Genomic DNA, 15,644 nt, shown 5'->3' with positions numbered 1-15,644 from the left:
AATAAAAGAGATTTAGTCGGGACCAAGACTCTGCTTCTTGCTTTCTAAGGAAGCCTGGGTCAGAATGGTGACCGTTCAAACAATGAGAAAATAGATTTACAACCAGTTCTTGCTCATAGCGTCCTCACGGTCAAACAATGACTGTGAGGACGCTAAAAAGAGCCAAATTCAATCACTTGGCCGCTTTGAAGGCTGAGGATCTCTAAGCTAGAGAAGGAACGGGGAAGTGTTTTAGCATTAATCCATTTCTGATCTTCCTCCGGTGTTTTTTTTAGGCAACCTCCTCTCCATGGGGTTTGGATTTGTGGAGTACAAGAAGCCAGAATATGCCCAGAAAGCGGTCAAGCAATTACAGGTAACAGTGCCTGGCGGTCTGTGGGAATGGCCCATAGTCATGTGGTCAGCATAACTATACATCCAGGCTCACGGAACGCTGTTAGCTTCTCACCGAAGTGGTACCTATTTATCTAGTCACATTTACTTGCTTTCGAACTTCTAGGCAGGCAGGAGCTGGAGCCAGGAATAGGAGCTCAGCCTGTCAATCAGTGCTTGGGTCTCGAACCTGGGCTAGTCAACAGAACAATATGTTGAGGCGTTCAGAACACTGTTACCTTCTCACCGAAGTGGTACCTATTTATCTAGTCGCATTTGCATGCTTTCGAGTTGCTAGGCGGGCAGGAGCTGGAACGAGGAATGGGAGCTCACCCTGTCAATCAGTGCTTGGGTCTCGAACCCGGGCTAGTCAACGGAACAATATGTTGAGGCGCTCGGAACACTGTTACCTTCTCAGGTGGTACCTATTCATCTAGTCGCATTTGCATGTGACTCCCTTTGCTTTCTTTCAGGATTGCTCCGTGGACGGCCATCAGCTGGAAGTGAAAATATCTGAAAGAGCCATCAAGTAAGTTCTTTGAGAAGAGACGCCGACTGTTGGTCCTCCTCCTATCTGGAAAAACTCCATCCAAAGCATTTTCTGCGGGCGTGAAAACTTGACCCTGGCAATTTGACCTTGGTTGGGAGAGTCGGTTACCAAATTCCACCAAGACTTTTGCCAGGCGTGGAAGTGGGCTTTTTGGTCTCAGATAACTTGCTGGTAGGTGGGAAGACCTTGGGAGGCTGGTAGGAGAGATGCTGCCGAGGGAACAATCAGATAAAGGACTAGCTTAGCCCTTAGTTAGAGAGTGGGTGGTGGTGGGGGGAAGGCTCAGAAGATGCCCTGCCTAGTTTCTTGGGCTGTAAAACATTTGTGTATCCATGCGAGTGGGTGAATATTGCAACCTTTCTCCATCTCCTTTACAGTCCAAGAAACTAGGATCACTATTAGGTAGGCTAACAGTTGGGAGAGCGAGTACGTTCAGAGAAGCGTTGTGAGAGTTGTGTTGGAGAACACACACACCAGACACTGCAGTTTAAATAGGCTTTTACTTTCGTGGAAATAGAGGTATCGGAGTCCATCAAACAGTCCAAGTCATACACGGAAAATTCAGTCAGTCATCAATGTCTTTCAGTTAAGGGATAATCCAAATAACATAGTCCAGTATCATATAATCAGTTCAGTACTCAAAGTTTGCTAGCAGTTGCAAAACTTACAATAGCTCACGGCACTTTCTAACAGCCAGCTTCCAAAACACTCAGATCAGATGAGCCCAGCATCTAACAGAGAGCTAACAGTCGTTCTGGCTCCCTCTTATGGCCGATTGAGGAAAACAGCAACCAATCGCATTTTACAGTATGATTTAAAGAAACAGGTACAACATTGTTACATGGTTTATATATTGCCAACCCAACCGTTAGATTATATTCCTAACAGTCACTCTGCCTGCTATCCAGTTGCAGGCGATGCTGCTTCTTATTGGACCGTTCCCCAGACCGTGATGGGAATTGGTCCCTGGCGTTAGTCCTGTGTTGTGTTGGGGCCTATTGGCCACTGGCTTCTTCAGCAGTGGAATCGAGGAGGAGGAGGAAACGTGGGAGTCAGGGTCAGCATCAAGGCAACCTGAGAGCTCCGAGGGGGGGAGAGGGAATGGAGCTGGCGGAGAGAGAGACAGCGGCAGAGCCTGGGCCACCCGTCAGCCCTCAGATGGAGAGTCAACAGCCCCCAGGTCTGGAGGTGGCTGATGAGGAAGAGGAGAAACAGCTGGGTCCAGTGCCTGATGTGCAGATGTACAGAAGACAGAGGAGAGGAGAGGAGTGGAAATCTATGGGCCGGTCCTTGGGCTGGAAAAGCCACTGCTGCTAGCGAAGCCCCACCGTAGCTCTGGGGATAAAAGGCAGGGGGCAGAGATGAATAGATGTGGCAGAGGAGAGGAGAGCAGTGGAAATCTATGGGCCGGTCCTTGGGATGGAAGAGCCACCACTGCTAGCGAAGCCCAACCTTAGCTCTGGGGATAAAAGGCAGGGGCAGAGATGAATAGGTAATCCTGTGCTGAGATAAATCTTTTGCTGAGGCTACTGGCACTCCTATTTTGAGTTCACGTCAAAGGGTGTGTCATGTCCGGGGAGCTGGGTCAGAACAGTTAGATGGTGGGTGGTTTGGCTTCTTTGCAATCCTCAATAGATCTTGGAGGTCCCCTTAAGCTAAAATGCCAACGGACTTGGCTTCAATCTCATGCTTGACCCAAGAAAATTGTTGTGGCCGGCTAGTGGAGCTGGCAGCAGATTCAGACCGTGAGGAGGGTTGGGGAGGAACCTGGCCAGTCCAGGAGTCTGGGGAAGGCTCTGTGTCGGAGGCAGAGAGGGGGCCAGGGCTGTCTTGACAGTTATCAGCTGCCTTCGGAGTCGGACATCAGTGAGGCAGAAGAACAGCTGGAGCCTGTTCCCAGTGTGCGCATGCACAGAGTTGCCAGACGAAGAGAACAGCTAAAGAACAGGGGTCGACTTGGGAGTAAGGCCAACAGGTGGACGGTGAATGGCCCCTCCCAGAGGAAATAAAAGAGGAGCGAAAGGGGAGTGGAGTTTGCAGGAAACAATTAGTTCGCTTAATTGGTTCGTGACTCTCTGAGGCTCCTTGCCAAGTTCTGCAGAGATCAGCCTGGCAGCTCTCCAAGCCAGATAAGGTCTGTGACTGTAAATCCTCCCTCGAAAGACTTTGCTGGATGGGAATGAGCAGAATTCACAGTCAATTCATAAAAGGGGCTTTTTGTTGGGACAAGGAGTTTGTTTCGGGCTCTCGGGGAGCCTCGGTCAGAACAAAAATGTCCTCGCTCACAGCACTGATGCCTGTCTCTTTCGGATCCCCAGATCTACCGTGACAACCGCTCGTAAGAAGCAAGTCAGCAAGAACCAAGTGAATTCCAAGATTTTGGTGCGGAATATCCCCTTCCAGGCCTCGGTGAAAGAGATCAGAGAGCTTTTCAGGTAAGGGAGAGGGCTGCTCTTCGTAGCCAAAGAAATGGATACAGTGAGGTCTTTGGTGGTCCCTGAGCTTGGTTATTTCGTTACCCAACCATCTTAACATTATCCCGACTAGCACGGAGGATGTTACCTAGTTGGGTAATGAAACATCCGAGGAAACCAAGCTCAGAGGGTACCGCGAACCCCCACAGTTCAACCTGAGCTATAAATATTTTCTTTCTATTAGTTTGTGGAGTCCTTGGTGCTCTTTGAGTTTGGCTCTTTGCTGGCAGATGTTTGCCAAGAGCAAAGGCCACCTTCTCTTGCATGGATGATGTTACCTAATTGGGTAATGAAATGTCTGCAGAAAACCCAATCCTCCTGCTCTTCCTCCTCTTCTCTGCAAACCCCATTTCTTTCTAGCACTGATGAAGTTTCCTAGTTGAGTACTAAAATGTCTGCAAAACTTTCACCAAGTTCAGAGACCATCAAAGTCCGCACAGTCTCAGTCTCCTCCTCCTCTTCCCCCCTCTTCTTCCTCCTCCTTCTCTTCTCTTCTCCTTTCTCCTTCTCTTCCTCCTCCTTCTTTTCCTCTTCCCTCCTTCTCTTCCTCCTTCTCCTGCTCCTCCTCTTCCTCCTTCCCTTCCTCCTTCTCTTCCTCCTCTTCCTCCTCCTTCTCTTCTTCTCTTCCTCCTTCTCTTCCTCCTCCTCCTTTTCTTCCTCCTTCTTTTTCTCCTCCCTTCCTCCTCCTTCTCTTCCTCCTCCTCTTTCTCTTCTCTTTCTCCTCTTCCTCCTCCTCCTTCTCTTCCTACTTCTCTTTCTCCTTCTCTTCCTCCTCTTCCTCCTCCTTCTCTTCCTCCTCCTTCACTTCCACCTCTTTCTCTTCCTCCTCCTCCTTCTTTCTCCTCCCCCCGTCTCCTCTCTCTCCTCTCTGCAAACCCCATTGCCTTCTAGCCCCCAATGACGTTTCCTAGTTGGGTACCAAAACATCTGTAAGAAAAAACACCAAGCTCAGAGGTTCACACCCAAGGATCCCACAGTTGAAAGGCAAATATTATTTTGATTTAGAATGGGTGCATCTCAAGAGCCAGAATTGTGGCCGTTGACGTCCCACCCATCTTCAGGTTGCCAAAATTAAAACAACAGCAACAACACTGTTTTAGAGCATCAGGTTACATACTGTACATCCTATCAAGCCTTGTTGTTGTTAATTGTGAAGTCATGTCCAACCCATCCTTTTGGAAAAAACACCTTTGGGTGACCAGATTGTGTTTATAAATGTCACACTGAAGGTATCTTGGCTTGTCTGGAGATGTACTGGAACAAAACTCAGTTGTGGATGGGCCACAATTTATGTTGTTGTTTGTTGCAAAGTCGTATCGACCCATCGCGACCCCATGGACAACGTTCCTCCAGGCCTTCCTGTCCTCTCCCATCCTCTGGAGTCCATTGAAGCTCACGCCGACTGCTTCAGTGACTCCATCCAGCCACCTCATTCTCTGTCATCCCCTTCTTCTTCTTTTGCCCTCCATCGTTCCCAGCATGAGGCTCTTCTCCAGGGAGTCCTTCCTTCTCATTAGGTGGCCAAAGGATTTGAGTTTCCTCTTCAGGATCTGGCCTTCTAAAGAGCAGTCAGGGTTGATCTCCTCTAGGACTGACCGGTTGGATGGCCTTGCAGTCTAAGGGACTCAATGCAGGAATCTTCTCCAGCCCCAGAGTTCAAAGGCCTCCATTCTTTGGCTTCCTTCCTTCTCATTAGGTGGCCAAAGGATTTGAGTCTCCTCTTCAGGATCTGGCCTTCTAAGGAGCAGCCAGGGTTGATCTCCTCTAGGACTGATTGGTTGGATGGCCTTGCAGTCTAAGGGACTCAATGCAGGAATCTTCTCCAGCCCCAGAGTTCAAAGGCCTCCATTCTTTGGCTTCCTTCCTTCTCATTAGGTGGCCAAAGGATTTGAGTCTCCTCTTCAGGATCTGGCCTTCTAAGGAGCAGCCAGGGTTGATCTCCTCTAGGACTGATTGGTTGGATGGCCTTGCAGTCCAAGGGACTCGCAGGAGTCTTCTCCAGCACCAGAGCTCAAAGGCCTCCATTCTTTGGCGCTCAGCCTTCCTTACAGTCCAGCTTCCACAGCCATCCATTTGCAACTGGGGAAACCACAGCCTTAGCCTTATCAAGCCTTAGGATCTACTTAACCAGCTGTTTCCAGCTGCTGAAAAATGGATGGGCCGTTAGTGTTTTTCCTCTTGGATCTGCAGGGGGCGCTCCTGAGCTTTGCAAAAGGAGGGAGGTGGACTGACTCATCCTAATAGAAGCTCTTGGGTAGAAATTGGTACATACTTGAACAGATTAAAAAGTCCAGTTGGAAGCTGAGTAGGAGAAGTAGAAATAACAAAAATATATATATAGCCACCTGCTGTGTGGCTGTTTTTTCTTTAATATTCGAATGCAGGAGTGTTTTTTTCCCCTTCTGAGGCTTTTGATCTCATTAAACCATCTTGGGCTTTTTAATTTTTGTTCTCAAGATACAATTATAGGTATACATTCACATAGTTATTATTCTTTTTTTACATGTGTCGTTCTTATACTTTTGTCGTTCCACTTACAGGGTTATAACATCATTTGGGTTTCTTTTATTTACCATCCCTTGCCTGTTTTCACACCACCTTCTTTTCCCTTTCTTTTCTCCCTCCCTCCCTTCTCTCCTTTCTTCCTCCTCTCCTTTCCCTTCCTTCTTCCCTTACCTCTGCTCTATCCCTCTTCCCCTTCCTCCCCTCTCTCCTCCTTTCCATCTTCCTCTCCTTACCGCTATCTTCCTCCCCTCCTCTTTCTCTCCTCTCATCTCCTCCTCTCTTCCTTTCTTTTTCTATTGTAGGTTCTTTCTTTTCTCCCTCCCTCCCTTCTCTCCTTCCTTCCTTCCTCCTCTCCTTTCCCTTCCTTCTTCCCTTAGCTCTCCCCTACTCCTCTCTTCCTCTTCCTTCTCTCCTTCTCCTTCCATCTTCCTCTCCTTACCACTATCTTCCTCCCCTCCTCTTTCTCTCCTCTCATCTCCTCCTCTCTTTCCTTCTTTTTCCTATTGTTGGTTCTTTCTTTTCTCCCTCCCTCCCTTCTCTCCTTCCTTCCTTCCTCCTCTCCTTTCCCTTCCTTCTTCCCTTACCTCTGCCCTATCCCTCTTCCCCTTCCTCCCGTCTCCTTCTCCCTTCCATCTTCCTATCCTTACCGCTATCTTCCTCCCCTCCTCTTCCTCTCCTCTCCTCCTCTTTCCTTCTTTTTCTATTGTTGTAGGTTCTTTCTTTTCTCCCTCCCTCCCTTCTCTCCTTCCTTCCTTCCTTCCTCTCCTTTCCCTTCCTTCTTCCCTTACCTCTGCCCTATCCCTCTTCCCCTTCCTCCCATCTCTCCTTCTCCCTTCCATCTTCCTATCCTTACCGCTATCTTCCTCCCCTCCTCTTCCTCTCCTCTCCTCCTCTCTTCCTTTCTTTTTCTATTGTTGTAGGTTCTTCCTTTTCTCCCTCCCTCCCTTCTCTCCTTCCTTCCTCCTCTCCTTTCCCTTCCTTCTTCCTTACCTCTCCCCTACTCATCTCTTCCTCTCCTTCCCTCCTTGTCCTCTCCTCTCCTCTCCTCCTCTCTTCCTTTCTTTTTCTATTGTTGTCCGTGTCTCTTCCAGCTCTTAATTTTTATTTTCTTGGGGTGGTATTTCCGCAGAACCAAAAATAGTTGAATATCGTTTCTTGTTCCCTTTCCTTCCTCAAATCTATCCTGATTATGTTTCCCCCCACCCTTTGTATCTTACTTTTGAATATATACTTATATACTGTTATTTTCTTTCCTATTTCCCCCCCTTCCCCCTCACTTTTCTACTTAATGGCGTATCATCTGGGTTCCATATCTTTAAGTATAAGTATAATCTTTAGTGTCATTGTACTTAAATACAACGAAATCTTTCCCTCCCTTACTTTCTTTTCTCTTTCTTTCTTTCCTTCTTTCTTTCTTTCTTTCTTCATTCCTTCCTTCCTTCCTTCCTTCCTTCCTTCCTTCCTTCCTTCCTTCCTTCCTTCCTTCCTAGCTTTCCTTCCTTCTTTCTTTCCTTCCTTCCTTCCTCTTTCTTTCTTTCTTTCTTTCTTTTTTTCTTCCTTCCTTCCTAGCTTCCTTCCTTCTTTCTTTCCTTCCTTCCTCTTTCTTTCTTTCTTTCTTTCTTTCTTTCTTTCTTTCTTTCTTTCTTTCTTTCTTTCTTTCTTTCTTTTCTGTATGTCTTTCTCTAACCATTCATAAAATCTTCCCCATGTCTTGAAGTACACCGATTCCTCTTTATCATTTATATCATCCCGGGCATCTTTCTCAAGCATGCAGCCGGTCCAATGAACACAGCAATTGTGTTGCTTAACGGAGGGGTTTGAGTTTTGTGCCTCGAGGCGGGACTCCTGAATTTAAGATGGATCTCATCCTTGCAAGACCCAGAGCAGGAATGGGCAGTTATGGCCCCTTTCATGACCTATTGGCTTCAACTCCCAGAATTCCACACTGCCTGGGGAATTCTGGGAGTGGAAGTCCACGGGCGTTAAAGTTGCCAAGGTTTGAAGGCCCCAAGTTGTAGAAATGTCATTTCAACTTGGATCTTAGGGTTAGGGTTAGCGGTATGTAAATCTAAGGTCTATGACTTTAACCTTCAACCCTTGGAGTTTCTCTTCAACTTCCTTTTGAACGTGAGGACTAGAAACATGACACAGAAAGTGCCTCTGGAGGGTTTTTCTTAAAAGCAAAGTCACCTAGCCAGCTATCATGCTTAAGGTGGGTCTAGAACTTACTGTCTCCTGGTGATGGATCCAAAGTCACCCAGCCAGCTATCACGCCTAAAGCAGAACTAGAACTCACTGTCTTCTAGTGATTGGTCCAAAATCACTCAGCTGCTATCATACTTTAGGTGGGTCTAGAACTCACCGTCTCCTGGTGATGGGCCCAAAGTCACCCAGCCAACTTTCATCCCAAGGAGGAACTAGAACTCATCGTCTCCTGGTGATGGGCCCAAAGTCACCCAGCCAGCTATCATGCCTAAAGCAGAACTAGAACTCACCATCTCCTAATGATGGACCCAAAGTCACCCAGCATAAGACAGAACTAGAACTCACTGTCTTCTAGCGATTGGTCCAAAATCACTCAGCTGGCTATCATATTTTTAGGTGGGTCTAGAACTCACCATCTCCTGGTGATGGGCCCAAAGTCACTCACCTGGTGATCATACTTTAGGTGGGTCTAGAACTCACTGTCTCCTGGTGATTGGCCCAAAGTCACCCAGTCGGCTTTCATCCCAAGGCAGAACTAGAACTCACTGTCTCCTGATGATTGGCCCAAAGTCACCCAGTCGGCTTTCATCCCAAGGCAGAACTAGAACTCACTGTCTCCTGATGATGGGCCCAAAGTCACCCAGTTGGCTTTCATCCCCAAGCAGAACTAGAACTCACTGTCTTCTAGTGATTGGTCCAAAATCACTCAGCTGGCTATCATACTTTAGGTGGGTCTAGAACTCGCCGTCTCCTGGTGATTGGCCCAGAGTCACCCAGCCAGCTATCATGCCTAAAGCGGAACTAGAACTCAACGTCTCCTCGTTCTAACCAGGCTCCTTTCCCACTGGACCAGACCAGCTTCCCTTTTAACGTCATCAAAACGTCAGCTTCCTCCTGCCTCTCCTCCTCCTGCTTATCACTTCGGGCCTCAGCTTCCCCGTCAGCGAAATGGGAATAATAACAATAATAGCCCCCTCTCTCAGATCTTCCCCACCACCACCACCAGCGATGACTCTTTCCTTTTTTTTCCTTTTGATAAAAAGGGCTGCAATGTTAAAAGCGTTCTCTGTGCATTGTAAATTTGTAGTAAATATTCCCGTAGCCAGAGGAAAGTTGTGTGTGTGTGTGTGTGTTTCCATTTCCACACCTCCCTCTCTGCCCGCTAGTTTTGTATCTCATTTTCGCATTATCATCAAGTTTCCTCCCCTGCCTGGGACGCCCGTTTTCGGGGGCTATTTTGACAGCTTCTTTCAGCTGCCTGCCATCACCTCCTTATTGGTAGCGGGCACCTCTGGCATCGTGCTGAATGCAATTAGAATCTGATTAACAGCAGAGGAGCGCGAGCAAAAGGGGGTCTTTCTCTCTCTCTCTCTCTCTCTCTCTCTTTCTCTCTCTCAACCACCACCCCCTCCACAAAGAAACCCCCCCCCTTGAGTAAAAATATTCTCTTTCCACTAAACTGTTTTGCTGGCCGGCGGGATTGTTTTGCATTCCACAGAGTCTCGGGGCCAACGGAGGAGCAAAACGCTTTGCTTGCCAATAATAAGCTTCCTTTAAAAAGAAACGCAAAAAAAAGGGGGTTGGATAGAGAGGGAAATATACGGCCCCATGGCTTTTTCAAACAGCTCCGCAGGCTTTCCTCTAAAGCTGTATCTTTGCAACTGTGGTTGTTGGACAGTGAGGAGGGTTGGGGAAGAACATGGGCCAGTCCTTTAGGGAAGGCTCGGACGAGGGCTCTGTGTCGGAGGCAGAGAGGGGGCCAGGGCCGTCTTGACAGTTATCAGCTGCCTTCGGAGTCAGACATCAGTGAGGCAGAGGAACAGCTGGAGCCTGTTCCCAGTGTGCACATGCACAGAATTGCCAGACAAAAGGAACGGCTAAAGAACAGGGGTCGACTTGGGAGTAAGGCCACAGGTGGACGGTGAATGGCCCCTCCCAGAGGGAATAAAAGAGGAGCGAAAGGGGAGTGGAGTTTGCAGGAGACCATTCGTTCGTTTCAAGAGTGGAAAGTTGGCCCATGCTCTAAATTTTTTTTGTAGCATATTTTAACTTTTAAAAACAAAAGTGTGTCCTGGTTTCCCCTCCCTTTGTATCTCCTCTTATTCTTTTATCTCATGTTTCCCTTTTAAATTTCAGTCATCTTGTTTTCATTCCATAGTCTCCTGCTTAATTTTAATGTCTTCTTAATATATAAATATCATTATTTGCCTCTCCAAACTAATCAAGTTTAACATATCCTTTCTATCTATCTATTCTGTCTTGCTGTCAATATATATCCTCAGATTTAATTTCAATTAGTAAACATTTCATTTCGTTAGTTATCCACAAGTAATCACTTTAATCTATTTCCCTCACATTGTATTGAATATATACCATTGGCTATATTTACTAGGTTTCCTTCTATTCTACTAGTAAATCCGTTTCTTTCCTCCTTTCAATCATTTTCTCTTAATCTCTCAGGAACTTCATTTCTCTTATATTCTCTCCACCCATTTGCTTAGCATTCGCTTTTTGTTGATCTTGAAATGCCTATATTTTCCAACCATTTTTAATTCGGTTGTTTTAGTACCTCTCCCCAATTCCCCCCCCCAATTAAGCCCACCTTCCCTTTTGCGACCTTTATAACCATCAAAATCAGGTTCACTTAACGACTGTGTGACTCACTGAACCAACCGCCAGGAATTGGCTTAAGAATCCTGGTCTTCAACTGTAACAAACTTGATTTGATTTTAAGAAACTCGATTCGACTTTGACTTAAGCATTGGGGCCCGAAAGGTCATAAAGCGGGGCAAAACTCCCTTTTTAGCAGATTTTTTAAAATTATTTTTTCCCTTCTACAACACCTTACAGTCATTACATCAACATTGTTATGTCATCATACCTGTACATGTATATAATATTTTGCTTCTATATTTACACACCTTTATACACAGTTCTATATATATTTATATATATTGTTTTTTGGCTTAATTAATTTTATTCTTGTTTTGCAGCCATTTGTACCAATTGTTCCAAATTTCATAATATTCCGACTCTTCTTTATCTTTGAATTTCAGTGTTAATTTGTCCATCTCTGCACAGTCCAAAGGTTTTTTTTATCACTAATTCATCCGAGGGGGTATTATTTTGTTATTTTGTTGGGCAAATGCTATTCTAGCTGTAGTTAGCAGATGTGTTAATATGTACTTAATTTTCTTTGTATATTTCCCTTTGATTATTCCCAGTAGAAAGATTTCGGGTTTGTATTTTATCTGTTCTCCTGTAATTTCTTCCACCCATTTCCAAATTTTTGTCCAATATTTTTGTGTTTCTGGGCAGGTCCACCATATGTGATAATAGGTCCCTTGTACTTTTTTACACTTCCAGCAGGTCGGCTTCATGTCTGGGTACATTTTAGCCAATCTTGTTGGTGATAAATGCCAACGGTAAAACATTTTGTATATATTTTCTTTTAAGTGCTGCTGATCGTGTTAGTTTATAATTTGTGTTCCAAATGCTTTCCCAAAGCTCCCTTAACAAAGGTCTGGCTTCAGCGACAGAAATTCGAGGCTCAATTGTGTCGTAAGTTGAGGACGGCCCATATTTGAGATGGCGGTTTAGCTAGAAAAGCAGAGTTTATTTTTTTCTCTTTCTCTTTCAAGATAGTTTGGGCTTCTGTTGCCCCTTTTAGTCTCTTGGGATTATTTTTTTGATTTTTTTGGAAGGCCTCAAAGAGGAAAGATAGACATTCCTTTATTTCTAAAGATATTTTTTTTTTAATTTCCAAGACTTCTTCATTTCTTTAATGGAGACACTTAATGAGATTTCTCTTCACCTTAGTGGATTTGCATTCATTTGATCTTCTCTGCAAATTCGACTTATTCTCCTCGTTAAAGCAATTAATGAAGACGATGCCAGTTCGGGTGGAATTAGAGAAAGCCAACATCAAAGTCCAATAAATTTTAGATTTAGAAATGTCTTTTTTTTTAAAAAAAAAAAAGACTCCTTATTCTTTTATTAAAAAAAATACTCTTGAAGCAAGTTTTGTAACCATGTGCAGGTAGTTCTCGACTTACGGCGCTTCATTTAGCGACCATTCCAAGTTACAACAACACTGAAAAGAAGGGACTTACGACCGTGTTTCACAGTTACGACCTTTGCAGCACCCCACCCATGGCTAACATGATCAAAATTCAGACGCGTGACAAGTGGTTCATACTTACGACCGTCATCCTTCATTCTTATTTAATTCTGTCCTTAGCCAGGTCCAGGTTTGTACTAAGCTACGGTCTGTGCGAGGGACGCGGTGGCTCAGAGGCTAAGACGCTGAGCTTGTCGATCAGAAAGGTCGGCGGTTTGGCGGTTCGAATCCCTAGTGCCGCGTAACGGAGGGAGCTCTCGTTACTTGTCCCAGCTTCTGCCAACCTAGCAGTTCGAAAGCAGGTAAAAAAATGCAAGTAGAAAAATAGTGACCACTTTTGGTGGGAAGGTGATGGTACTTCCTCCAGCACTATAGTGCCAACAAAAGTATCTAGTCAAGGCTCTGGTTTTCCCAGTTGCAATGGATGTCTGTGAAAGTTGGACCATAAGAAAGGCTGAGCGCCAAAGAATGGAGGCCTTTGAACTCTGGTGCTGGAGAAGACTCATGCATTGAGTCCCTTGGACTGCAAGGCCATCCAACCGGTCAGTCCTAGAGGAGATCAACCCTGGCTGCTCTTTAGAAGGCCAGTTCCTGAAGAGGAAACTCAAGTACTTTGGCCACCTAATGAGAAGGAAGGACTCCCTGGAGAAGAGCCTCGTGCTGGGAACGATGGAGGGCAAAAGAAGAAGAAGGGGAGGCAGAGAAGGAGGTGGCTGGATGGAGTCACTGAAGCAATCGGCGTGAGCTTCAATGGACTCCAGAGGATGGTAGAGGACAGGAAGGCCTGGAGGAACGTTGTCCATGGGGTCACGATGGGTCGATACGACTTTGCAACAAACAACAACATAAATTGTGGCCCATCCACAACTGAGTTTTGTTCCGGTACATCTCCAGACAAGCCAAGATACCTTCAGTGTGACATTTATAAACACAGTCTGGTCACCCAAAGGTGTTTTTTCCAAAAGGATGGGTTGGACATGACTTCACAACTAACAACAACAAGGCTTGAGATGGAGGTGGCTGGATGGAGTCACTGAAGCAGTCGGCGTGACCTTCAATGGACTCCAGAGGATGGTAGAGGACAGGAAGGCCTGGAGGAACGTTGTCCATGGGGTCGCGATGGATCGGACACGACTTCCCAACTAACAACAAGCTAGCCATACCCCTCTGGGATTTGAACTTCTGTGCCATCTGAGAGGCAATGTTTCCAGCATCCTTGTAAGTTTAGGAATTGGGGTTAGAGAGAGCCCCCTCTCTCAGAGAAGGTGGATTTTTTTTTAATGCGAAGTCAGCCCCTATGCTTCTGCTGACCTTCTCCTTCACCCCTCCGTGGTGAGCTTTCTTCTCCAAGAGCCAGCTCAGTTGCGCTCAATTACTGCGACGGCAGTAGCACAGCAACCACACCTTCCCAAATGTGTCATTCTCCTGTCTCCAGCGGCAGTAGAGAAGCTGTCAGGTAGGAACAATTGGGGAGGGGGAGGATGACAGTCGAGAAAGCAGGACAACTTGATGCGGTTCCATTTTGGATCTCTTGAGCCTGGCCTTCACTCAGGGGAAGTCTGACAGTGTTGTGGCCTGCCAGTGACCAGCAGAGCTGGCAATAGATTCAGACAGTGAGGAGGTTGGGGAGGAACCTGGGCCAGTTCTGGAGTCTGGGGAAGGCTCCAATGAGGGATCTGTGTCGGAGGCAGAGAGGGGGCCAGGGCCGTCTTGACAGTTATCAGCTGCCTTCAGAGTCAGACCTCAGTTAGGCAGAAGAACAGCTGGAGCCTGTTCCCAGTGTGCGCATGTGCAGAGCTGCCAGACGAAGGGAAGAGCTAAAGAACAGGGGTCGACTTGGGAGTAAAGCCACAGGTGGATGGTGAATGGCCCCTCCCAGAGGACATAAAAGAGGAGCGAAAGGGGAGTGGAGTTTGCAGGAGAAAATTAGTTTGCTTCATTGGCTCGTGACTCTCCGAGGCTCCTTACCAAGTTCTGCAGAGATCGGCCTGGCAGCTCTCCAAGCCAGAGAAGGTCTGTGACTGTAAATCCTCCTTTGAAAGACTTTGCTGGATGTGAATGAGCAGAATTCACAGTCAATTCATAAAAGGGGCTTTTGTTGGGACAAGGAGTTTGCTTCAGGCTCTCGTGAAGCCTCGATCAGAATAGACAGGTGGTCAGACAGTCCTCCATCTCTTCTCTTTTCTCCTTCCTTTTCTTTGGGTGTAGAGAAAGATGGGATAAGACTGTGGAGTCCTTGGCGCTCTCTGACTTTGGTGGCTTGCTTGCAGATGTTTCGTTACCCGGATGCCATCTCGGTCGGTCACCGGGATGAGAGGTTTAATCTTCTGAGCTTTTGAGTTCGTGCTGGAACCCCCCGTCCTCAGGAAACGTCTCTCTAGCACATTGTGTGCGGTGGGCTATTCTGTGCAGGGTATTTATGTGGTGCCTTGTTGTGTGTGTCGCTTTGTGTTGATGGCTGGGTGTTGTTTTCTTGTGCTGCCTGATAAGCTGGTGGTAAATCAGCACCCTTGTTGACTGACAAGGGGCCTTTTTCCGCAGGCTTCAATTATTTCCCTGGCTGTTTTTGTCCCTGCTCGGCCAACAATCTTAATAGCTGTGAAATTGAATGTATGTCCTTGTTCATTGCAATGGGAGGCTACCAATAAGTTTGGGTCATCTTGTTTGACCGCTCGCTTGAGTTCTTGCAATTTGGTGGTTACCTTCATAGTCACAGGGGCAATTCATGAAGGGGATCCAGTACGTTACATTAGAAATACCCCCCCACCTCCAAGTGATTTTTGCAATGTATGATTTGAGCTCGTAGGGTAGCCTCTGAGCAGTGTGCGATGCCTACTAGCAGGTGGAGATTTTGCAGTATCCTTCCCCTGGAGTGGGAAGGAATGGGGATTTTGCAGTATCCTTCCCCTGGAGTGGAAAGGAATGGGGATTTTGCAGTATCCTTCCTCTGGAGTGGGAAGGAATGGGGATTTTGCAGTATCCTTCCCCTGGAGTGGAAGGAATGGGGACTTTGCAGTATCCTTCCCCTGGAGTGGGAAGGAATGGGGACTTTGCAGTATCCTTCCCCTGGAGTGGGAAGGAATGGGGATTTTGCAGTATCCTTCCCCTGGAGTGGGAAGGAATGGGGATTTTGCAGTATCCTTCCCCTGGAGTGGGAAGGAATGGGGATTTTGCAGTATCCTTCCCCTGGAGTGGGAAGGAATGGGGATTTTACAGTATCCTTCCCCTGGAGTGGGAAGGAATGGGGATTTTGCAGTATCCTTCCCCTGGAGTGGGAAGGAATGGGGATTTTACAGTATCCTTCCCCTGGAGTGGGAAGGAATGGGGATTTTGCAGTATCCTTCCCCTGGAGTGGGAAGGAATGGGGATTTCACCACTGCCTTGGAGGTCTTCTAGTCCAACCCCTACTTAGGCAGGA

At 46.7% G+C, this 15,644-nt stretch overlaps 1 protein-coding gene across 1 annotated transcript in view; it reads left to right on the top strand.

The window, feature by feature from the left end:
• Positions 1 to 15,644, top strand: part of LOC106543714 (putative RNA-binding protein 19) — a 132,980-nt gene that overhangs the window by 66,611 nt on the left and 50,725 nt on the right. The window contains exons 19-21 of the mRNA XM_087703487.1: positions 276 to 355; positions 846 to 901; positions 3,241 to 3,357. Of these exons, the coding sequence (XP_087559613.1) occupies positions 276 to 355; positions 846 to 901; positions 3,241 to 3,357 (253 nt within the window). The remainder of the gene's footprint in view (positions 1 to 275; positions 356 to 845; positions 902 to 3,240; positions 3,358 to 15,644) is intronic.

The sequence above is a fragment of the Thamnophis sirtalis genome, unplaced genomic scaffold (genome assembly GCF_051295495.1).
Source record: "Thamnophis sirtalis isolate CommonGarterSnake01/CBP01778 unplaced genomic scaffold, rThaSir2_p1.2 scaffold_2, whole genome shotgun sequence".
In the NCBI taxonomy this organism is placed as follows: domain Eukaryota; kingdom Metazoa; phylum Chordata; class Lepidosauria; order Squamata; family Natricidae; genus Thamnophis; species Thamnophis sirtalis.
Note: the sequence above shows the minus strand (reverse complement) of the source record. Positions and strands in the feature narration are given on the sequence as shown.